The sequence below is a fragment of the Leptidea sinapis genome, chromosome 15 (assembly GCF_905404315.1).
Source record: "Leptidea sinapis chromosome 15, ilLepSina1.1, whole genome shotgun sequence".
Classification (NCBI taxonomy): domain Eukaryota; kingdom Metazoa; phylum Arthropoda; class Insecta; order Lepidoptera; family Pieridae; genus Leptidea; species Leptidea sinapis.
Window position 1 is genome coordinate 1,794,511 of NC_066279.1, and position 26,221 is coordinate 1,820,731.

Genomic DNA, 26,221 nt, shown 5'->3' on the forward strand with positions numbered 1-26,221 from the left:
ATGCTACTCCCATTTGCAAATTGCATTTTAATGCAACGAAACAAAAAAAAAAGAATCTAGAAAGTGGTCAATTATTACTTAAATGTGTTTATGTTATACCTTTATTCTTTTTTTGAGATATTTCGTTTTTTACATGCTTAGCCGACAGCCTTAAACTAAACTGATGTATTGCAATATTGTATTATTTTTTAATGTTAATTTCTCATGTGATTGATTTTGTAAAGTGTCTTCAAACCGGAACTGTAGATTTTCATATGTCAAAGTCATTATCTGATTGCTGTCAGTGGATGTCAAGTTGAAGTTTCAATCACCATCTTTTTGGCCAGCAACATTTTTGTGGACTGGTGTTTAATTTTTTACAATAAAGCTACAAACGTACGTATTTCAAAACCTATTTAAATGAATAATCGTTGGTATTAATGTAATTGCTTTTGAAAACGTAAATATATATAAATGAAAATATAATATTTTCGTCGGCATTATGAGTGCACCTCTTACATAACTTCGCTCTATAACCTGTAAGTAACAGCTGATAAAAAAGGTTTTATTTAATATTTTAGATTCAAAATGCTAAGCCGGATTGCTCCGGGTGTCTGCACCCAAGCGACCATGGTGGTCAATCAACAGCAGTCCCGTAACATGGCTACTTTAAAATCGATTCAAATTCGTCTGAAGTCAGTGAAAAATATTCAAAAAATCACACAGTCCATGAAGATGGTGTCAGCTGCCAAGTGAGTTTATTATAAGTTGCTTAAGTGTTTGATTTCACAATTTGAAAAAGGAATCATAAATATTTAAAATTAGAATTAAAATGGAATATTTTTACTGGAAAATATGAGATACATCATTACATTCAATTATACAATTACTTATTTCTATCATAATTCTCTGTATAGATAATGCTGTATTATTACTGATAGTTTTGTCTCAACATAGGTAAACTTAAAATTAATGTTTTATGTGGTGTGAAGTTTGTCTATCAACATATCTAATTTTTTACTGTGCTAGAAGATCAACAACTTATGTTTCAATTTGACTAGCTCAGTGACTGTGCCACTCAGAATTTTGGGTGTTTTTTACTTCCATTCTAAGTAGGACTTTTGAACATTGGCACTTGCTAAAGCCACAGTGGCACAATCATATTTGGAAGCAATCAAAAATAGATTGATAAAAAGCAATAATTTGTGTTATAGCTAAGAATATACGCTGATTTCGTCATCTTTTATGTTTTCCTAAGGATATCATCATGTTTCTTGTATCTTGGCTGACAGGCAGTCAAGAAAGTGATAGTATTCAGCCTGTCATGACCATACTTAATAATATATAGGTCTATATATTATAGCAACATATATAAGTATATACTTTCCATAGTAATCTTCAGTGACTACATATTGTGTTAACATACAAGGTGATTTATAGGGTTCCATAGCCCCTTATGGATTTGTTGTGTCTGTCTGTCTATCTGTCAGTCCATATGTCACAGCCACTTTTTCCCCTAACTATAAGAACTATACTGTTGAAACTTGGTAAGTAGATGTGTTCTGTGAACCACATAAGATTTTCACACAAAAATAGAAAAAAAAAAACAATTAATTTTAGGGGTTCCCCATACTTGGAACTGAAACTCAGAATTTTTTTTTCATCAAACCCATATGTGTGGTGTATCTAAAGATAGGTCTTCAAAAATGATTTTCTAAGCGAATAATTTATTAAAAATTTATTAACCAATACCATTTTAAGTTTATATTTTAATAAAAAAATCTTATAGAAAGATAGAGGAAGACAATTGAATTAAATACTGTTTTTATATTAAATTACCCAAATTAAATTTATGTGCATTCTACGTAGATTCTGATTGATCTGATTCTGCGGTAGGTAGAGATGTCGGGTCACACTGTACCATTGCATGTACCAGTCTACTTTTCAAAGCTGCTACTTCCTGTTCACAAAAGAGACTGATGATTATGATGGACATTTTGCCATATTCAAATCTTATGATGCTATTATTTTGAGACCTGGCAAGCCTTCTGTGGTAATTACTAATTACCACATCAATCACAGTGGTGGCTCTGTAATTAGCAAGTCATATTGCAATGAATAGGTAATTTTAATTCTAATAGTAACAACAATAAAGATGATATTTTTAATTCTTTGCTAATACAGCTGTATGATAAGCATGCGCCAGTTAAACCCGTGAAGATAAAGCATTTACCTGCTCCTTGGCTTACTGATATTAAAAAACTGCAAATTTCTAAAAATCGAGCTAAATCTATTTATAAGCAGAATAACTCTGATCTTAACCGGGAAAAGTATATAAGATTAAGGAATCGTTGCAATACAATGTGCAGAGACGCGCAGCGACGCCATATCTACACGTCTGTTGAGAACGGCGAAACCAGTAAAGTTTGGAAATTCCTAAGAACGCTAGGAGTTGGGAAGCAACAACATACAGTTTCCAATAATCTAAATATTGAACAACTTAATCAACATTTCTCTCAAAATTCATCTTTTCTTGACAATAACACTAAAGCTCAAACGCTTAAATCCCTATCCTTAATCCCAACCCCTGACTTTCCACCGTTCAACTTCTCTCCCTTCACTGATTCTGACGTTAAAAAAACCATTTTGTCTGTTACATCTAAGGCCGTTGGTAGTGATTGCATTAGTCGTAATATGATCCTTCCTATCATAGATATCCTAGTTCCTACAATCTCCCATATTCTTAATTTTTCTATAACGTCTGGCCAATTTCCTGTAGCCTGGAAAGACGCTAATGTTATTCCAATACCTAAAATTTCTAAACCACACAATCTTTCTGACTATCGCCCCATATCTATACTACCTTTTCTTTCCAAGGTTCTTGAACGCTTAGTCCATCAACAATTCTCTATATTTATTAATAAGCACAGTGTTCTTAACCCTCTCCAATCTGGTTTTCGTCCAGGACATAGTACAACTACTGCACTTATAAAAATTACCGATGATATCCGATCTGGCATGGATAAGCAACAGCTCACAATACTTACACTACTCGACTTCAGTAATGCCTTCTGCACTGTTGACTTTGATATTTTGCTGAGCATGTTGAGTTCTATTAACGTATCTCCGACAGTGATAGGGTGGTTTCGAAGCTATTTACGTGGGCGTCGGCAAAGGACTAAGATTGATGATAACACTTCAACCTGGTCTAACCTTTCCGCTGGAGTTCCACAAGGCGGTGTACTATCTCCTCTTCTTTTTGCAATTTTTATTAACTCTATAACTAAAAATTTAACTTCCTGGTATCATATGTATGCAGACGATCTCCAGATATACTCACAATCTTCTCTCGAGGGTCTGCCTTTAGCTATTAAAAACACTAACAAAAACTTAACTACAATCGTGGAATGGAGTACTGCCCATGGACTAAAAGTGAATCCGTCGAAAACTCAATGTATTATTGTTGGTAGCTCACAACTAACCCATAAAATTGAGTGGGGTAATCTACCTCCCATTTCTGTAGGAGGAACTCTTATTCCTTTTAGCTGCTCTGTTAAGAGCTTGGGCATATTCATTGATCGGAATTTGTCTTGGCACCATCAATTTAAAGAAGTTAGTAGGAAGCTCTATGCTGCCTCTCACTCATTAAAAAAACTCCAAAATTTTCTTCCTATTCCCACGAAAACTTTACTCGCTCAATCCCTTCTCCTGTCCATTCTTGACTACGCTGACATTTCATATGTCGACTTAACCGAACTCCAGTTGGATAAGCTTGAACGATTGCAGAACATGTGTATTCGTTTTATATTTGGACTACGTAAGTATGACTACGTGTCTGAATTTCGCAAAAAGCTCAAATGGCTCCCTATCCGCTTGCGTAGAAATTCCCATATACTTATACATCTCTATCGTGTCCTATTTGATCCTAAAACTCCTATATATCTCAAGGAAAAATTTTCAGCATTAAGTTCTCACCAACTATATCTTCGGTCTGTCCATAATCTCTTGCTTTGTACACCTGTTCATAAAACTTCCTTTTTCAACAATTCATTTGCTGTGCAAGCTGTTAACCTATGGAATTCTCTTACCTCTGAAATCAGAAAGGCTCAAACTCTCCAATCTTTCAAAACAATGCCCCATAATTATTATTTATTACTGTGACAATTTCAATACTAGTTCTTTTCTTGGAATTATTTACTGTATGTTTAAGTTATATGCATATCGATAACACCACCTTCTGTTATCTTTTCAACTATAACTGATTCATTATAGGTTGCCTGGTAGAAATCGCTCTTAAGCGATAAGGCCGCCTATTGCTTTTTGTAGTCTCGATTTTTGTTATGTTTCATTATTTTGTGGTATGCAATAAAGATATATTTCATTTCATTTCATTTCATATTTTGATGATATCACAGCTACAATTAATAAGTGCAAAATATGAGTTCCTTTCTTCATTAAAATTTAATGAAACTGAAAATAATGAAGATTTTTGTGTTGATTAGATATACTCGAGCTGAACGAGAACTGAAGGCTGCTAGGCCTTACGGAGAAGGGGCTGTCATGTTTTACGAAAATGCAGAGGTAAGGTAGCCTCACCATTTAATGAGAGATATTGAGAATTGCTATATCTTTCATCATCATCATATAAGCCGGAAGACGCTCTCTGCTGGACAAAGGGCTCCCCCAAAAATCTCCAAGGCGTCAAAATTCCCAGGTCCTGCGCTGCCCTCATCCAACCTATTCCTGCACTCTTGACCAGATCATTGGTCCATTTTGTTGGGAGCCTTCCAACACTGTGTCTTCCTGTATGTCGAGCTATAGGCCCTGCCCACTGCCACTTCAGTTTCGCAATCCTTTGGGTTATGTCGGTGACTTTGGTTCTCCTATGAATCTCGACAATTCTGATCTCGCAAGGAAACTCGAGGCCCAAAGTAAGTGACCACGTCTGTGTTCTGTATGTCCTCACTGGCAACACACGCTGAAAAACCTTCGTCTTTAGACACTGGTATTTGGGATGAGAAGATTTTACAAAACAGTTAGTTTCCCAAACGCTGCCCATCCGATTTGGGTTCGACGAGTGACCTTCGCAAAATTGGACCTGCCTAACTGCATTGTTTGTCTGAGGTAGACGTACGCGTGAATAATCAATAATTTCTAGAGTACAGTTCCCAACTGTTATGGGAGTAGGAGTGAGAAGGACATTATATCTTTATTGTTATTAAATTATTATATAGGTATAAACTGCTTACCCTGATTCCTGCCTCCACTTTCGCACGATCCGCCACAAGTTAGGATATCATCCCCACTGTGTGGCGGTCCTCCACAGTGCGGTTTTCAAGCGAATGAGCTTCCTTGTGCGGTGTTTCCGGGACGATTCGACATGGGTACCTGCAAAAAAAGCGCGTACACCTTCCTTAAAGGCCGGCAACGCTCTTGTGATTCCTCTGGTGTTGCAAGAGAATGTGGGCGGCGGTGATCACTTAACACCAGTTGACCCGTACGCTCGTTTGTCCTCCTATTCCATAAAAAAAGTATGCCTCTTTACATAAAAGACACTCTCACAATCTCATCCATCCAGATCTGTAACTTTTTCAGTCATGATTTTTTCTTTCGGGAACATGAACGACTCACGAATTACCTAACTGACTTCTGATGTGATGTAAAGTTGTAAAGACTTCTTTATAGTTTTACAATAACTTAATTCAACTCTTTCTATTATGTTTCCGGAAGTTGTTGAAAATAATTAAGTTATCATTTAATTTTTGTGCCACAAACTATTTTTTACATTAATTAATTGCACATTGTATATAAATTTGTATAATTGTGTTGGGTCTTGGTAAGCAGATTTTTAACGGCATTTTTTTTTTTGGATTTTATGGCCTGGTAACGAGACCTTTAGCCATGTCTTTTTTCGGTCACTTTCGCTTTGAAAATAAATTCAGAACTAGAATGTACCTTAGATCACGTATACGTCTAGATAGACTGCGACAGCTGTGAAAACTTCGAAGAAAATTGAGGTTGACTGTTAAGCTCTATTTCGAGGAATTGCATTCCTCTTCCATACAAACACAATTTGTCATACAAATCACGAGTGTACGACGTACCTTGTCACGCACAATAAAGTAATAAACTTGGCCTGTTTTCATCCGTTGTCTAGCATTAAGGGGCTCTGTCTATTCGTATAAATTATCTAAGTTGTGGACAGGCAAAGAATACGTTGCATGCGCTTTTCTTTTCTAAAGCTAAAGGTAATGGCGACTTCACATTCCCATTCGTGGAGTATAATATCTATAACCTAGCCATGACCTAAGCGAGATTCAAAAAGTCCCGCTTAGCATGACATTGTGTTCAAAATTAGCACACAGGCAAACAACAGACACACTTGCAGTTGCATGAACCCTTGTTTTGACATGGGGTCTTTTGGTCCGGTAATTTATCTCTTTAGTCGGGTACAACTTTAATAAAATATATTCTTTTATTTCAGGTTACTGCCCCTGAAGACGAACCAAAGCAGTTGTATATTGCGATGACTTCTGACCGAGGTATGATTTATAAAATAATAACCGTTAAAGATAAGACAATACTAATTGACCCGTGGAATACTTCACACAAAGTCATAAATAATTACGGCCTTACAAATAAACTTCGTATAAAGTCATACCTGAGAATAAACCAAGAATATGCAAAATGTATTGCTGACAAAACTGTCAATACAATGATAATTCTGAAGTTTTCCAAATGTCAAGAAGCCTTGCTATAAATAAACGCGGGAAACGTTATACGTCCGAATAAGCCAACCATAAACAAAATGTCTATTTGCAAACAATGCGTATACTTGGCTTATTCTCAGTTATAACTTTATACCAAGATTATTTGTAAGGCCGTAACAATAGAGCATAGTTTAACTCTTAGTCACTTAAAATTTAAATATAATGATCAATTACGTAATGGTATCTGCAGCCCATTTTTTTTTTTGGGATTTTATGACCTGGTTAATAAGACCTTTAAGTCAAGACAGCACATGAAGGGTGTAAATTATTGAAGATCAAAGTAAGACCACAGAGTAGGGATGGATGCTTACGTTTGATAGACTGAGGTTTTATTTGCTGAAATATGTGCATATTATGTAGAGAATTTTTTAACTGTTAATATATACAGCGATATCTCACGAATTGTGAGTCTTGCGAGATTTTTGTAGAAAATGTAGATGTAGGATCGAAGGAAATTTAAATTTTTGACATTTTATTTGTAATAGTTATCATTCATATTTAACGTCCCTGTCTATTTTTTAGCCTTATGCTAAAAAGGCTTGGTAAAGTATATTTTGGGCTAAGTAAAATATGTTTTAATAGCTGTACTATGTGTGCCTGCGTGTTTTCGAACGTTTGTACATACTAATTTTCTTATACCGGCCTACCGCATATGTTACGCTATATACGCCTAAATTTATCTTATTTATGACCTTATTGTAGGAAAAATAAATTATTTTTAAAAACGTATTTAAATCAAACATCACACCTCCTGATGGTCAGCATGTTTGTAGCGTGTGCTGCGATGGTGGAAATTGGCGGGAGAAATAAGGACAAACAGTTCTTTAGAACACCCCCTGTGATAAATACAGTAGAAGACATAAAACTTAGTGACATATTATTAAATGTCATGGAAGTTTAAAGTTTAAAATTATCAGTTCGTAATGGGACTTTGACATGGGAAGAAGAACTGATAAGAAACTCCCATCTCTTGTCGAAATCTGATACTTAGGTGCACCTTATACCAGACTATTATATTAATTGCGATACTAGCTCAAGTTTTTTTTTCACATTATTTTTGTCTCCCAGGTTTATGCGGTGCTGTTCATACTGGAGTGTCCAAGGTGATCAGAACCCGTCTCAGCGAGCCCGGCGCTGAGAACATCAAAGTGATCTGCGTGGGAGACAAGTCCCGTGGTATCTTGCAACGTCTGTACGGGAAGCACATCATTAGCGTGGTGAATGAGGTGTGCATATTAGATTTCATTTATAGCAATTGAGCTAACATATATCTGCAGTTATCCAGGCTGGTACTGCCACCACAATTTTTATATCAACAAGATATTTGTGAATTTTGTACTGTGGTGTTCTGGTTTGAAGGTTTTGGTGTGATAAAAACAGGCTCATGAGGTATTTCATCTTCAACAGCAGACTGACAAGCGCAGTACGATGAGATCTGGGTTGTTTCGTTATACGCAACACCGTATGTCGTTTTTAGTGTGTGATCAACATCATCACATATTTATAAAAATTGCTACCACTTGGACAAATAAGGTTAACCTGAGCCAGAACAGACACCCAAATATTTGAACACTAAAGAAAATGTCTGTATTTAAAAAAATTAATTTTTTCTTAGTTTGTCATGACGTGGGCCAAGTTTTTGACTAAGTCAAAATACGACTAAAAAAATTATCAATAAAAATCGTTAAAGTACCTTTACAATGATTTTTATTAATTTGGTACCGAACATTTTTTAAGAATTTAGTCTGGTTTATTCGTTGTGAAGTGCGATAAAACTATTAGAAACTATTTTCACTTGTAGTTGATTAATGTGAGCAATAAACAAAAAACCAAAAAATGTAATACCACGCTTACGGATAATTCAAATCGAATCGATCATTAAAATAATTAGTCTGACGCTACACGATTATCCAGTTGTAATTGAATAAGCTATTTATGCAATTGTAACAGAATCTGTCATATTAACTTGAGTGATATTTTAAAAAAAACTCACTATATCAGAATATATGCTGTATATTTATATTATTTCATAAAAGATTAAAATGTATTGTTTTTCCAGATTGGCCGACAGCCGCCCACCTTCGGGGATGCAGCTGTAATTGCCAACGCCATTTTGAATTCAGGTTATGATTTCGGCTCTGGAAAGATAATCTACAACAAATTCAAGTCTGTTGTCTCTTATATGCAGTCTGATCTGCCAATCTTCAGCCAGAAGGCTGTTGAGGTAATATATAATGTTCCTCTAAAAATGTGTTTTTCTTTTATATAAGATTGGGTAATTGGGCAATAGGCTGTTGAGGCAACTGCCCAATAACATCCGCAAAACCAGGAATCAAGAGATGCGTTGCCGGCCTTTAAGTTTGGAGACGCACTTTTCTTGAAGGTCCCTAAGTTGTATTGCTTCGGGAAAACAGCATCTGGTGAACTTTCATGCTAAGATCATTAGTTTTCATGTGCAGATTTATTTAAATAGTAAATGGAACAATTTGTACAAAATTTGTTAAATAAGCTATTCCGTAAATTCCCTACTAAATTAAAAATTTAAAGCAGAATTCCCTGCTTAAAAATTAAGAAAAATTTCAACTTTATTTTCATTATCCATACACTAGTTTAAGGTTAAATTGTCAATAATAATTCGAATCCATGCTGTATCACTTTATAATAATCAAATTGTTTTTCAGAGTGCCCCAAAACTGGCCACATATGACTCATTGGACGCCGACGTAATACAATCCTACATGGAGTTCTCTCTTGCCTCTATGCTGTTCTTTGCTCTAAAAGAGGGCGCTTGTTCAGAACAGTCCTCTCGTATGACAGCCATGGACAACGCATCTAAGAACGCCGGAGAAATGATTGAGAAACTTACACTCACATTCAACAGAACTCGCCAAGCCGTCATCACAAGAGAACTCATTGAAATCATCTCTGGTGCCGCGGCTCTCGAGTAAACCATCTGAACCGCTGACAGCTGTCAAATATAGTCCACAGAAATTAAGTAGCTCCTGTCAAAGTCATAGACTACACTTTGAAGTTATATGTCAATGTCAAATCATTCAAGTTTTTTTATTTACAGCTATTATGTATTTACTTTATATAAATTATTTCTCTTATTAATAAATTTGTGAATGCATCGCTGACATTCCTAAGCGAGCTTATCCGAGTACAATGTAAACACACGCAACTCTTGACTGGCTTTAACACCTTACATTGTGTTCGGGGACGCTCGTTCTGTTCATGGCCGTTATCTATAAGGATCAAGTGGTGGTTAGAAATAAATAATTATTTAGAATGCTTTAGTTTTATTTTCGTTCGAACTTGACATCAATTTTTTGTGTCAAACCGATGCGAAAAGAGAGTAGGTACCTCTTTTTTATTCAGGTTTATAGGAAGTTAAAATAACCATTTTATCATGGTTTTTAGTGATCCTGTTTGTTTTTTGGAGATGTCACAACTGCTTCTGGCTAATTAAAATATACTTCCGCGTCTTTTCAGCTTAATTGAATCTTTGGGGGCATATAGTGTCCGGCATCACTAAAACATAGCTGTAAAAGTTGTGTCTCAGCCGAGACTTGTGTCTACCTGTTTACGGCTTTTAAAGTATCACCTATATTTTTTATTAATTTTAAGCACAATGGACACTCGGACTGTTTCATTACAATTAAAAACTCGATCGGGAATCAGATTATACGCATCATAGATTGATCCCCAAAAATTAAAAAAAAAAACCTCTACGACTACTCTGTTAAAACCTACAGCACACGCAGCTGAGGTATTTTCTAGCTTTATTACTAACTAGCTGACCCGGCAAACGTTGTTTTGCCATATAAATTATTTTTAGAGTTAGACCGTTTTAGGACATTGCTTTATTTTTCTAAAATAAACGTAGCCTAAGTTACTTCTTATTACATCAGCTACCTGCCAATAAAAGTCGCCGGATTAGCCGGAACAAACAGACAGACAGACAAATATTTTAAAAAATGTTATTTTGGTGTATGTACCGTATTCATAATATACATTTAGTAAAGACGGTTATTTCAATATTACAAACAGACACAGCAATTTTATTTAAATGTATAGATAATTCACACAATATTTTTATAAATTATAGCCTATATGTTATTTTGGTGTGTAAGCTATATTTTTGCAAAGTTTCATCATAATCCATTCAGTAGTGTTTGCGTTAAAGAAGTTCAAACGTACATCCAGACATACAAACTTTCACATTTATAATATTAATAGGATAAATTAGAATTGTATGCCAAACCTTTTAAATGTTAGATAGTGAGGCCGAATAGCATAGTCTCCATATACTTAGGCTGAGATCTATAGAGCGTACTTAGACCTTACTTACGTATAACTTGGCAGAGTATTAGCTTAAACTTAGATAAGACAGGGCATTCGCGTTTTATCATACTCAGCTAAGTTTTATATTAGTAAAATCTGAGCAAGCCTTATTTCACTCCATACATCTCAGCCGTAGAGTAAATGCTCTTCGTGCAAAAATAACAATTTTCACTATTCTCTCTAATGTAGTTTGTGGCTCTAAAATATATTTGCAGTTAACATATTATAACTCATTTTCTATAACGTCGTCTGCTGCCTTCTTTGTGGTTTTTCAGTCTTTCTTTTGTAATTTCTCAGCAAGGATCAATATAAAAGGTCCTATGGGGTACATGTTACGTACCTATACATATCCATTTGTCCGTTTCAAAATAAAAATTTTAAAATTGCTCATACTCAAATTCGAATGGTATAAAAATCTTATCTATTTCGATACTCTAGATATCTTGCGTAAAAATCACGCGATGTAAAAATTATAAATAAAATAATAATAATTAAAGACTCTATTTTTTCAATCGATCGTCAGGTGCCTTACCATACTTACCCACCACGTGTCAAGCCTAACACCCTGTTTTACTGCGCCCTCCCTACATAATTAATTTGGAACGCTAAAATTCGTATGAATACTTTTAGCATTGCAGAGATCGTATTCAATAATTTAACCTTATAACACATTCACCAGTGGGAAGAGTCCTTTGCACAGTATGCCGGCTATTTCTGCCGTGAAGCAGTAATGTGTAAGATTTATTGTGTTTCGGTCTGAAAGGCGCCGTAGCTAGTGAAAATACTGGGGAAATGAGACAACATCTTATATCTCAAGGTGACGAGCGCAATTGTACTGCCGCTCAGTTTTGGGTTTTTCAATAATCCTGAGCGGTACTGCATTGTAATGGACAGGGCGTATCAATTACCATCAACTCAAAGTCTTGCTCGTCTCGTCCCTTATTTTAACTTCAGAAAGTGAAATCACTGCAGTGTGACATTTCGTTTGTCTTACCGGTAGTGCGAGTGTGTTAACCCATGTCTTGTCTAGTTGCAATAAAAAAAGAACACAAGTGTACAAATATTATTTATTCTAAAATTCATAACTATTATTACCTACAGCAGTCTTATCATAAAATTATTCTAAAACTTGTGATCAAGGCACATAATTTATGATATATATATCAATTACTATCATAATTATTATTTACATATGACAATAGAAATGAAAATGTCGATTAACACTAAAACATCCACAAAGGCACTCGGCCAATCATAGAAGTATCCTAAAACAATACTTTAACAATAATAATAATTATAAAGTAACTAATATTATATACTAATGAATACACAATGCTAACAAACAAAAACATTAAAAAATAAATTCATATTCCTTAATGGAAGAAATTGTCATATATTTTGGAAAATTACGGCCTTACAAATAATCTTGGTATAAAGTTATACCCGAGAATAATCCGTGTTTACAAATATACATTTTGATTATGATTGGTTTATTCGGACGTATAGCATTTCCCGCGTTTATTTGCAAGGCTATTTCACATTCGGAAAACTTCAGAATTGTCGTTGTATTGATATTGTGGTCTGCGATATTGTCAACATTTTGCATATTCTTGGTTTATTCTCAGGTGTAACTTTATACCAAGTTTATTAGAGACGCTATTAGAGTACACCTGGGGTGTCGAACAGGTATTTTATTTTCTTCATCTCTTTCTTAGTGAAACCTTGAAATTTCATGTACCAACTACCAACCAATATGTATTTTTTTTTAATTTGGAATTATATAACATAGAACGTCATATTTTATGTACAGTTTTTATTAGGTTGGAGATGTTCTAGTCATGGACTTACGGACGTTTTCAATAACTTATCTATCCTTAGTTTAACTTACTAGAGGTAGACAAATCTATCCTTTTACGCTTACTTAATTTAAATTTTTAATAACCTATCGACATAAAGCATTGGACAATAACTATATTGGACATAACTGTGGATAGATAAAATTTTGCCACTAAACGGTGACAGAAATGTATCCGTAACTAGAGATACGTTATTGAAAACGACCGTTAGAATACACTATCGTATAGACGACCTGTAGCACGATATTGCGTGAACAATTATGATTTGTCAGTGTGTGCGTTAGGTAGTTATTTAATATTGAAAACACTAAGAAGCTAATGTCAAGCGTGGCTGACTGTTTACGACTTGCCAACCAAAATCGGTTACAGTAAGAATAGATTCGCTCACCTTTTCTATCCTTCTGTATGTCTATAGGCTAGTATATTGTCAGTCTACGGTTATTATTGATGAACGACAAGGTATGCGTAAGATTTTTTTAAGAAATGTTGCCTTTCTTCCAAAAACTTGAATGGACCTAAATTAACTATGCCGACTTTCTAAGCTAAAATGCTATGCGATTTAAGTATCGAAATACTCAAAAACACGGTTTACAATGATAGTGAGTATTCAAATGTTGCTGTTAATAATCAATTTCCGATAAACTTTTAATACTTATTATAATTTTGTTTCGATGTCCAAAAACTGATGCTTGTTCTAAGTGTAGAGAGCTTAATGGAAAAAGCGCATTGGAGAATTATCCCTTAAACAAAATTTTGCTGATAACAGAAACTTACAGTACACTTTTGAGAGCAAAAGCGCTCGTTTGCCAGAATAATCTTGTTTTGCCAAAGCTTCCTGAACAAATGTCGTATTATAATACGTTGAGTATACTCAACAATTATATTTTTTCACATTACTGTAGTGGAGGGTACGGTGTAATATCCCCCTAAGCAAGGTCCATGTATTCACATAATACTGTATGTAGAATCAATTCAACAAAGATTCTAATTCAGTTGCTTCAGCTATGACTGGCTGAATCATCCTGATTTGCCCCACTTTAGTTTGGTCACAGAAGGCTCCGGTTGACAGAATAAAAACAGCATTTTTTTTCAAGTACAGTTGTGTGTGTGTGGGAAATCTAGACTGTTGCGCAGATTGCTACAGAGAAATAAAAGAAACTTAGAAGCAAACTAACATGCAAGGAGAGATTATGCGGGTCATTACCGAATGCCTTCGTTGGGTGATTGAACAAAATTGATTTCAAAACTTATTCCATGTTAAAAATTTCATAAAATAATTTTTATTTTGAAATGTGCAAATACGACAGAAAATATGATCAAGGTGAGGTTCAAAGAGGATATAATGTGATAAAAGGCGGAAATGCCTAAGTAAAAATTGAATTTTAGCTTAGTATTTCATACTACTACAATCAGATTTGACATCAGTTTGAAATAATAGTAATTACAGCATGGTGATTGGCGACAAGGTATAAGCCGGCTAAGTTTGAAAGCAAACAGTTGCTTTAAACATAGTTATTTTGCGGCTATCGTTGTTTTTTTTCTAGATTATAGCCGTCATCTGTCAATCTATTAATAAAAGCACGTTTCATACAATCGAGTGAATGGCTTTTTTCTTAGAGTTCCGCTAGGCTGGTGAGGTTAGTTATTACTAACTTGACTTAGTCGACGTCAGCCGACTTTACCCGAGAGAGTATAAGGCTCAGGAGCCATATTACCAAAATCTAAACACGAAATTTTGCTTGACGGATCGTACATTTTCCTATTACGAAAGTTTATCTGATCCGAAGATAGATACGAAGTTCGCGATTAGACATTTTGTCTTTCGTTTAGCTTATTCCCAAATTCACTTGACATTTACATTTTCGTTGTTTGACATTATTATGATCGTAACTACTTCACTTTTTATGGATATATCCACGATTCCGAAACGAAATCCGTCCGCACTATTCGAATCCGAAGAACTTCGGTAATATTGCGCGCGATTTATAACCTAGGTCCTAAAGAATCATTAAGAGAAAAATTTAAAGAAATAAACATTTTGATTCTTCTCAATACATTTTTGATATGTTTTGTATGTTCATAAGCACATTGAGGAATTTTCTAGAAACTGTGACATTCATAATGTTAACACGAGCAACAAACATAAACTTGTTGTGCCTACTACTCGGTTGGGTCGAGTTAGTCTTTTGTTGGGCGATGTATATGCTTCTACAATATGATCCCAGAAAATGTACAAAACAAATGTGTTACGAAATTTAAAAGAATTGTTAAAAAACGTTTGTGTGGGAAAGGTTATTATAGCATAAACGATTTTCTTAATGACACCACGGACTGGGAATAAAGCGAACACCCTCAGGCTCTTTAATTATAAATGTTTATTGTACGATATTACATTGTAATCCATATTTTATATTGAAAAAAAAAGCCCGCTGAGTTTCTTGCGCCCATTCTTCTCAGGTCTGAGGCAGTCTCTTTTGAATGGGTGGTAGATTTTGACGTTGAATAAGTGATTTTAAATCCTATTTTGAATAAAAATATTTGAATTTGAATTGGATTTAATTTGAAGTTCGTCGTTCTTTCGTTTCGGATTGAAACTTCGGCTTTCGATTTTGGTAATAGGCCTCCAGTCTATTTCAATACCCACAAAATAAATTTCTCAGAACGCCTATAGAAATTTTTACACCAAAAAATTTCGACGTGACATTGGTTTTTTTAAGTTCCTTGTGGGACTCCAATATACGAAAAGTCAACGAGTTAAGTCAATATTTTTTGTCATGTGATAGGATATTTTGTGTATTAAATAAGTAAATTCATTACTAGCGCGCTCTCAAAATTAATGAATATGAACCCAGTGGGGTCCCCCCGATTTACATAGTATGCTTGTCCTAGAACAATGTAGGGCTTCCAATCCCGCAATACCGAGACCTCGGCGCGGGATCCGCGGGAATTGCGGGACTGAAAAAAAGCGTGCATGCGATGCAAAATAGGTTAATCTGCGTGAAATATTATTCTTAACAACTCAAGTTATTAACTAAGTTTAATGATTCATCCTTTTAAGGGTTTGTACCACAAGTGTGGAAGCAGAAAAGCATTTTCTGCTGCAGGCTTTATGGCATCTAAAATACGCAGTAGTTTGGCAGACGACAGTTTGTACATGTGTTTCCTTCGCAAACATTTTCAGTTAAGATTAAAAGCTGACAAACTTAATAATTTATCAGTTGATTTTTTAATTTTGCTTTGTGTATTTTTTGAAAACGATTTGTTTTTATTCCGAATTTGTTATTGTTTTTTTTTATGAAAAATATAGTATAATTTGATTGATCTCAATTTAATAGTAATATGTACGTAAATAAATGTGGAGTTGATAAATTCATTGTTTTAAAATGTGTATATTTTCCCACAAATCCCGAGGGATTGAAAATTCGTAGTCCCGCAAATGCCGAGATTGAATACAGGCCGCGGGATTGGAAGTGATTATTGACACGCCGTTGTTCTGATGTAATGATCGCGTAAGTGACAAACACTATATTTATTTTTTCTCTTAGATCATTTATACGCCTACATACCCTGTGACAGCTGTGAAAACGTTAAAAAAAAACGAAGTTGACAATTAACCTGTATTTTGAACAATGCACGCACACCAACACAAATCGCGAGCGTAAGACGTAGATTGTCACGCCCACTAAAGTAATAAACCTGGCCTGTTTTTATCAGTTGTCTAACAGCAAGAGACTATCTAGACGTATAAATTATCTAAAATGTTTCCTATCGCGTTTATGTAAGATGAATGATAGGTATGTCTGTTTGTTGCGCGTAATATTTTTTTTGGATATTCTGTAAGTATGAAATATCATTGTTTGGTTCCATATTTTTATTAACTGTCATACATATTATAATAGTTTTAATTATAATGTCATGTCAGATAATTATTTTATTCTAGTTTAACCACTATTTTGTAAACATATTACAATAAAATAAGGCCTTATTTATTGATAGCCGGTTACATAATACATTTTATACGAAGGTATTTACAACGCGCCGCCTGCGACACTGATATGAGGCTGGAGTTCTGTAGATACCTGAAAATACATTATTTTTACTTACACAACAATATATAAACCTGAGAACATTTATACGTCTAGATAGACTATGACAGCTGTGAAAACTTCGACAAAAATTAATATTAGAGTTAACCTTTATTCTGAGCAATGCACGCACACTAACACAAAGTGTCGTACAAATCGCGAGTGTAAGACGTAGCTTGTCACGCACACTAAAGCCTGTTTTCATCGGTTGTCTAACAGCAAGAGACTCTGTCTAGACGTATAAATTATCTAAGATATATAAACTTTCGCACTGCAACTAATATACCACAATAACTGGATATATTTTTCCATATCTGAAGAAATATGATTTCGACTATCTTTCTCATTCCGGTAAAGACAATAATCAAGTTAGACGGAGTAAAATAGTGAGATAGAGGGTAGATCGATATTATATAAACTACTATCTAGACCCAAATTGCAACAATGTTGAAACATCGGGAAACTGAAAAATCCTTGAAGCATGAAAGCCCTTATTACTTATAAGGGAATATACCTCCAATTCGAGGAGATACTGGAGTCAGACTTTGGTTTAAAGTTTTTTTTTGCTCGCTTAAAATAATTGTGTTACCTAAATAATATTACGAATCTTTAAATGTAAGAGATTTTCACGTATGTATTGACTGATCACGATATCTCTGGAACTATAAGGCATAGGCTTGAAATTGGGTGGGAATATTTTTCGCTGAGTAAAGGTCAGATAAGAACGGATTTTGCGAAATTCTACCCGCAAGATTTTTTTTTTATTGTGAACAGAACAATGTATGTCGGGTCAGCTAGTATATTTATATAGAACTAGCTTACCCAGCAAACGTTGTATTGCCGGTATTAAAATCGCGATACAAAAGTAACTGTTGATCGTAGATGGGTGAAAATTTGAAGTTGTATGTATTTTTTAATGCTAACTCATAATCAAATAAATTTAAACAAAAAATTAAAAAAAACAATTTCGGACCACCCTTAACATTTAGGGGGATGAAAAATAGATGTTGTCCGATTCTCAGACCTACCCAATATGCACTCAAAATTTCATGAGAATCGGTCGAGCCGTTTCATGAGAATTTTATATTATAACAGATGAGGATCTGTTATTTTAATTTACTGTGGTGAAAACTTGATCCGCCTGATGTTAAAATATTAATAATACAATCTCAGTCATATAGCGCTAGGGATTGTGTAGGCAGTACCTTCGCCTGAGTTTGCCATATTTCTACACAATGGAATATCATTAAGGCCGACAAATCAGTTATATACCTCAAAAAATAATAGTTGTTTCAATAAAATCAAGCGAGTAAGCACTCGCGTAGTAACTAGGCGACGAGGTTACGGTACTTTTTATTTCGGCTTTATTTCAATAACATGCGGCGCAAAATGCCTACGACACGGCCCTGGCCTGGGTTAACAATCAATGACGTACAATAAACAAATAGACTCCCAATCGCCGATTAAAAGGTCGTTAGAAGTAGTAACATTACCGACGCGAACACAAGGCAAGAACTTTTTATTTTTACAATAGAAATGCAATTATTTATCAAAATGATTAAAAACATCAAGCTACAATTTTGTAAATTTAAAGGGGCACTTACCTGAAATACGAAACTCCATCCTTTTTAAGTTTGGACATGATTTTCACTGAACACTTTCTCATTGCGTGGCGTTGTATTCAAAGCGCGGTCTAAACAGAACTGAACGGAAACTCTGGCTGATAGATGCGTACGCAGAGTTTTGCTTCAGACAATTTTTGAGAGTGATTGAGAGTCTAGTTGTATATTGTACGTCAATGTCAAGAACCCAATATTTTGTAAACTACAAATAACCAAAAAAATGTAAACTAATATATATAAACTAATGAACACGGGACTTACACAATAATTACTTAAATATTTTCGAACAACGGGCACAAATAATCACCAGCATCGCTTCCGGATGCCTGCAGAAACTTAAAGACTACTAGACTTCTAGAATGATCTGGGCTGGTTGGAGTAAGAAGACATATAAAAACGCACAATGGCCCAATCAAGAGGTTAAGTGTGTAAACAGCCCAGCTAAACTAAACTAATACTCAAATATCACAAACCCTCCATAATGCGTTCAAGAACCGCACAATATGACCACTAATTACTTATCTGTGACAATGATGCTTAGTAATAACATCGATTTCAATAATATTATTTCATTAAAATATCGAACATCTCCGAAAAATAAAGAAATTTATTGGCCTCTTTTCTAGTATCAGTCGAGATGACGTTTAGTTTGAAATGAAATGTCAATTTGCAAACAAATTTGACAAATCTCTCACGTAAGTAAGGCCGACTCTAGTTTGTCTCTGGATGAAAAAGAACTATGAGAGCTTGCAGAAAACTTTTCATAACCGTTTAAAATTTACGGTGGTCGTAACATGCGGCTCTTGAATGCATCTTGGAGGTTTATGATATGTTGGTAGATAAAGTAGTGTATGTAATTGTACATAATTAGGCATTAAAACACTCATGTGATGTTAAACTTGTGTTAAATGCCCTTCATTATTGTACAGGCACAAACTATTATTCTATTAGGAGCTAATATTTGTATTATATGGACACTTAAACTGAAAGACTTCACAAAGTCTAACTATGCTCTAATAGATATCAGCCTGAGTCCTGACCTAGAGTATTACTCAGTTATATTAATGAATTTTTCTGGTGCAACTGCGCACTGCAAGGTTTAGGTCTTGTAGATCTTTTTGGAGCAATCCCACCGTAATGTGGTACGATTCCGAACAAAACACACTGACTCTGCAAAACTTTAAATGAAATGTCTCATGTGCCTGTATGATGACAAACATGACAACTAAATGATAAGAGAACAAAACTGATATTAACAAATATGTTATAAGGATTCTTAAAAAACTGATATACTAAATTAAAATAACTAATAATACTTCACTATACTTTATTAATTATAATAATATATAATTACAATAACATTGATGATAAAAGTATATGGCTATCAGCCATGTTAACTGAAATACCAATTAGAGTGAATGACGTCACGGCTCAGTAATCATTCGGGAAGCTACGTAAAAAAATCAGCAGACCATAATCATAATTTAATATTTACTTAGGCGTTACGACATAAGGGACTACAATTACACTTACAGCTTATGTTATTGTCAGCAATATGAAATAGAACCTTATTTCAGAATAAGGTTTTTTTTTTCATAAATAGTAGTCGTGTACTGACAAATCCATACTACTTCTAACTGGATACTACAATCAATAACGTCCATATTACCCGATGCGGTCTATCCCAGCTTGTCACCGGGCGGTGTTCTCCAGACTGCAGACGACGTCCGCTTGAGTCTTCCGCGGTCGATGTTGGGGAATATTTCGCTCAGGTCTGGCGTCTGCTCGCGCACAGAGAACAGATGATCGATGTGAACCGCGGCGATCTGGGACTGGATCGTCAGCTGGCGGGCCCGGTTCTGGAATGGGGAATACGCATATATTATTGAAGTGATAACTTTTTATGGGAGGGTAAACTGCTTAATTACGTACCGCGATACTTCCGTCAGAAAAAAAAATTAAAACAATAATTTATATTGCTTTAAATTAAAACTTTTTAGAAAATCTCCGAGTATATTTGTTTATTTATTATTACTTTTGTAATAAATATAAAATAAAAGTTTTGCGACATTCTTAAAATTATATTGCTCTTTTTGTACATTATTAGGACAGGCAAAGGGTTCAAGCCCATACAGCCAGCCATATTCGTTAATTGTCAAAGCAGTCTTTGCAAGATTTATAGATGACATACAATGTTAAAATTCGTTGCTTATATGCTATAAGCCAATTGGATTTAAGCCAATTAAACTTTAATAGGATTAAATAATTATAGTGATACACAACATTGTACACACACAAATGAGATACATGTTCAAGAATTGCATCTAAGAATAATATTTATGTTTCATCATCATCAGCCGGATAACGTCCAATGCTGGACAAAGGCCTCCCCCAAAAATTTCCACGACGATCGGTCCTGCGCTGCCCTCATCCAACGTATTCCGGCGATCTTGACCAGATCGTCGGTCCATCTTGTGGGAGGCCTACCAACACTGCGTCTTCCAGTACGTGGTCGCCATTCGAGGACTTTACAGCCCCAACGGCCATCTGTCCGTAGAACTATGTGCCCTGCCCACTGCCACTTCAGATTCGCAATCGTTTGTACTATGTCGGTTACTTTGCTTCTCCTACGGATCTCCTCATTTCTGATTCCATCTCGCAGGGAAACTCCGAGCATAGCCCTCTCCATTGCCCTCTGAGCGACCACGAGCTTTCTCATAAGGCCCATAGTTAGCGACGTCACTCACGTTGTTATTAAATAACCTTTTCTTACATTATCATATAGTAAGCAATGAGACGCTGTCAGTATGACGCGAGATCTCGCAAGGAATTATTATATAAAAATAGTCAAATGCGCTATTTTGTTTTGTTAAATAACAGTGGACAGTTAGAAAATGTTTCTTTTCACATGTAAGTACATTTTAATCTAATAATAAAACACTTTTTTTGTAAAATAAATAAGTGCGGTTTTCGAGGAGCTTTCTTCCACGTACTACAAAGCTGTGGAATGAGCTTCCTTGTGCGGTGTTTCCGGGACGATATGGGTACCTTCAAAAAAAAGCGCGTACACCTTCCTTAAAGACCGGCAACGCTCCTGTGATTCCTCTGGTGTTGCAAGAGATTGTGGGCGGCGGTGATCACTTAACAACAGGTGGCCCGTACGCTCGTTTGTCCTCCTATTCCATAAAAAAAATTGATATGTAAACATTTTATGTAAAAATTTGATAGTAAAAAACGTCATTTTAAAGGGTATTATTTTGTACATGTTTCAAAGATATTTTATCAGAAGCAATATACCATTTTGCACGGGTGGCATCAAGTAGTTACCTTCTTAGTTGACCAGCCACTGTTCGGTGGAGCCTCTAGGTCCGCCTCCTCATCAGAGTGGAGATATTGGAACCCATCTAACATGTAAGCTGGCTCTATTGGAGGCTTTGCTTTTATAGGTGTCACTGAAATATTCAAATTTGAATCAATATTTCACTACAACAATAACGGCCTTACAAATAAGCTTGGTATAAAGTTACACCTGAGAATAAACCAAGAATATGCAAAATTATTACAAATAGACTTTTTGCCAATAATCCTACTAATATTATAAATGTGAAAGTTTGTATGTCTGGATGTATGTTTTAACTTCTTTAACGCAAAATCTACTGAATAGATTTTGATGAAACTTTACAATAATATAGCTTACACACCAGAATAACAAATAGGCTATAATTTATAAAACTATAGTGTGAATTATACAAAATATAAAAGAAGTGTGATTGTTACTAATGAATACAACTAGCGCCATCTCTTATCAACTAGCAAGCAAAAGATCAATACAATTTAATTTATATGGCAAAACAACGTTTGCCGAGTCAGCTAGTATATCATAACATCAAAAATTACTTCGTAAAATATGCACCCTGCTGTCGTTATGAAATTGTTTCACAGCAGAACTGTCAAACCGTGCGTCAATAAATTCTCTCATAGAAATTATGTATGGACACATCAAAGGAAAAACAAATTTGTTGTTTTTATTTAATTTAGCAGCATTTGCCTATTTATCCACCTTTTAAACCTTCTCTGGACTTCCACAAATAATTCAAGACCAAAATTAGCCTAATCGGTCCTGCCGTTCTCGAGTTTTAGCGAGACTAACGAACAGCAATTCATTTATATATATATATATAGATACTCACTGCGCGATTCAGCTTTGCACTTCATTTTGAACTCCCTCTGTCTTTGTTCTATTTCACGAGCCATCTGGGCAGCCTCTTTCTTGGTCCTGCACATCAATAAATAGTAAAATAATAATACAACCAATCTGTACAGTTGTTGTCGATTAAATAATATGGAATAAGCTGACAAATAATAGTATATTTCATTACGAGTGCGGAAAGTCTGTCATTGCAAAGAGTTCCAACAAATGTCTACCCGAGCCGAGACGCAGCCGAAGGTGAGGGTTGACAGTCGGAATAAGTTAACTGAACAACTTTTTTTAATACAGTTGCAAAAAATGAAGCAATTCAATAGAATGATAAAAACACAATAAATTCAACTAAGTAATCATTTAGTCCTTATAAAAGTTATAAGAAATGAAACCTAACCTAGCTCATTGAATAAAATCATTAAATCTGATATTGAAACAAATTAGTAGCTTCTTTTTAAAAATATTTGCATGAATCGTACAAACTTCTATGATTTTTTTTTGTAGAAATCTTCGTGGTTGGTTTTTTCTTTTAATAGACATTATTTTGACAGTTGGGAAAGAGAACGCACGAGTTAGGAAAAGGTAAAGAAAAAGCTCGAGTATGTAATAGCCCACATCCCGAACGCTATACGTCCCTGCAATACTCCACTTATTGAGCAACTGTATTAAAAACGTATTTCTGTCTTAAGGTACGGACAGACGTGCTCATTACTAGCACGAAAACATGCTTTTATTGAGCATGTGCTCATTAGTAGCACGTGTGTACTGTAATGAGCATACTTAAAATCAACCGACGTTTGATTTTCGAGCATGCTACCTGAGGCGCAGCGGAGAAGGGGGCGTGCTCCGAGCGCGTCTGAACAGGTTTGCTTATTAGCATGCTATTATCGATTTGATCTCGATCCGCGGCGGGCGACTATGATTATTTTATTGAGTTCTGTATTGATATCACTGTCACTATATCTTTGTACATCCATTTTGTCCAAGAGCCTGGTGCCAAATAGCAGCACGTCTGTCCGGTACGTTTGCTTTGAGCATGCTTATTTATGAGTATGCTTAAGCAAGCATGCTTATTGCTGGCAAATGTGAACAGTTGCATGAGCATGCTAACTTTAAGCATACTTAAAAGCACGCTTTTTTTGAGCACGTCTGTCCGTACCTACACGCGTAGAGCTACGTCGCGCTGACGAGAATCGTCGGTCGAGTTCGTAGGTACGTCAGTCCGCTGACGCGCTCTGACGATAAATTAGTGCGACGGCGACCGACCACGCGAACGTGTAACATCGTAATTAAAAATCGTAAACAAAAATTCGTGTTCTGGCACATTCGAATATGTTGTGTATAATTTCTCCTTCAATTTGACGTTCTATATCAGTTGGGTAAACATGATATCTTCTCCATCTTCTATTCCGTGATCGCTTACGTAAGTAGTACGCACATATTAAAGATATTTAAAATAGATTCGTTTTCTTCGCAATTGTTAGCTGAGCACTAAACACAACATGATCAGATCATGGCACGCGCAACGCTCGACCGACGACGTCAGCGCTGACCATCAGTCGAGCACTAAATGCAGCCTAAAGTTACTGCAAGTTAAAAATTACTTCTCCCTATTATGTAATTCTGTAGTGACAAAGGTAAGATAAGGAGAAAATGCTTTAAATGTGGAATAACTCGATAATACTTCGCGTTTATAAGTAACACAGTTTGTGTTTAGTGTGCTCGAGGCCTTCTGTTATACCTAACACAGATAGGAGGCGACTATCGAAAGCAAGGGCGAAGACATTGAAGTTAGTCTGAATGTAGCGAAGGCCTTCGATCGTATATCGATAGGCACTAATCTTGAAACTTCCATCATTTGAAATTCCCGATAGTTTATGGAAGTGGAGCACCAGCTTCATCACTGGGCGCAGAATATATTTTATCCACAGATATTGTTCGAACCCCAAGCTGGGGGCTACTCTCATTGTCCGAATCGTAAACGAACGAAATTTAAACGAAGATTCGATAGTGACCCTACTCTATTTTGTTTTCGGACACATCAACGTATTTCGGAACTATATACAATATTCGTGAAAGATTGAAATGAATGTTATTTGTATCCGACTAATATGAAGTATTATTTCATGCCAACGATGGGTAGTAACTAATAACCACAAAAATAAATTATAAACGCAATGTAAACATGTCAAATTAGTACTTCAGATTTATTATTTGAAAAGTTTTCTATAAAGAGTTATCAACTATGCTAATAAATGATCTTTTAAAGTGCTTTTTAACACACCTCGCAATCGCGTTCTATCAGAAAGTTTCAAGTAAATATCAGTTATATTCTTATTTGTATTTATCCCTAAAAATATTGCCTCTACATATAACCATCCTTTTAAAGGTTTCAAATACACATGCACATACGATGATGAAGCTATACCTTTTAATCTAATATGTCTGAGTAAATACTCTTAGTTAGCTGTAAGTAAGTTTTTTGTTATACTAAAATAAAATAAAAATAAATTATGTTCTTTTATTAAAAACATAAATGAAACTTATTTTAAATTTCACTAAAGATAGGAATACGACTACTGATAGAATGGGGGCTGGATGATCCTGTTACCAGGAGGTCTGCTTGATGTGTTTTTTTATTATTATTATTTCCTTTAAAGTTAAAGTTATTATATATTTTATTTTATGAAATGCTCACATAATGCCTCTATTTATTTACGGTATGTGTGGATTGATGCATCTACTATACTCAATAACTCTTGTGTTTATAAGTATTAATTTACTTTTTTTTTCTTTTTTTTGACTTACTCATGTAAGCCTTTAAGTTTTTGACATTCATAAGTGTCATTTCTGTGACCTACATGAATTAAGTGTTTTTGAATTTGAATTTAAATTTGAATGGAATACGTAAGATAAAGTGCTACCTTTATCCTTTCTAACAGTTGTACTAATGCAGCTCATGCCCTTCGACCTGCAGTAGAGCTTAAGATGAAGAAGCAGCTGCTTATGAGGGAACCCACCTGCTACTTTTAGATTGGAGGTCAGATAGAGGCAACTCGGTAATATCTATCTATATATGTGTAATTTATTTCAGTTTCCTACCGACTCTAAGTCGGGTATTTCACTAATATTAAATTGTTTGCGCAAGCGGTGTCGATTACTTCTACGTCCTAAACGTTCCGAAAAATTCCGAACGTACGACGTTCGGGACGAAACTTCGAAACGAATGGAACCGTAGTAGGAAACACCCGAAACTTTAATCGAAACTTTGTTTTTCGTTGAATAAGAGTAGGCCTACCGAACCGAAAGCTGAAGTTTCGCGTGGCTTTGTGCCATCTCTTATACTGTTTCTTCTGCATATAAA

The 26,221-nt window shown here is 35.2% G+C and overlaps 2 protein-coding genes across 3 annotated transcripts in view; one reads left to right on the plus strand and one right to left on the minus strand.

The window, feature by feature from the left end:
• The first annotated feature begins 218 nt into the window (after window positions 1–218).
• LOC126968420 (ATP synthase subunit gamma, mitochondrial) lies at window positions 219–10,038 on the plus strand. Its single transcript, XM_050813447.1, has 7 exons — window positions 219–375; window positions 561–731; window positions 4,482–4,560; window positions 6,464–6,521; window positions 7,818–7,975; window positions 8,809–8,973; window positions 9,431–10,038. The coding sequence occupies exons 2-7, from the start codon at window positions 568–570 to the stop codon at window positions 9,695–9,697; spliced, it is 891 nt and encodes a 296-aa protein (XP_050669404.1). The 5' UTR covers window positions 219–375; window positions 561–567; the 3' UTR covers window positions 9,698–10,038.
• Window positions 10,039–12,141: 2,103 nt separating this feature from the next.
• The window catches only part of LOC126968375 (inner centromere protein B), a 39,327-nt gene continuing 25,247 nt past the window's right edge, over window positions 12,142–26,221 (minus strand). For both annotated transcript variants that reach the window (XM_050813368.1, XM_050813367.1), the window contains exons 18-21: window positions 22,847–22,932; window positions 21,984–22,108; window positions 20,326–20,515; window positions 12,142–17,028 (exon numbers count right to left, since the gene is read on the minus strand). In XM_050813368.1, coding sequence (XP_050669325.1) covers window positions 20,336–20,515; window positions 21,984–22,108; window positions 22,847–22,932 — 391 coding nt within the window. In that variant the 3' untranslated portion in view covers window positions 12,142–17,028; window positions 20,326–20,335. The remainder of the gene's footprint in view (window positions 17,029–20,325; window positions 20,516–21,983; window positions 22,109–22,846; window positions 22,933–26,221) is intronic.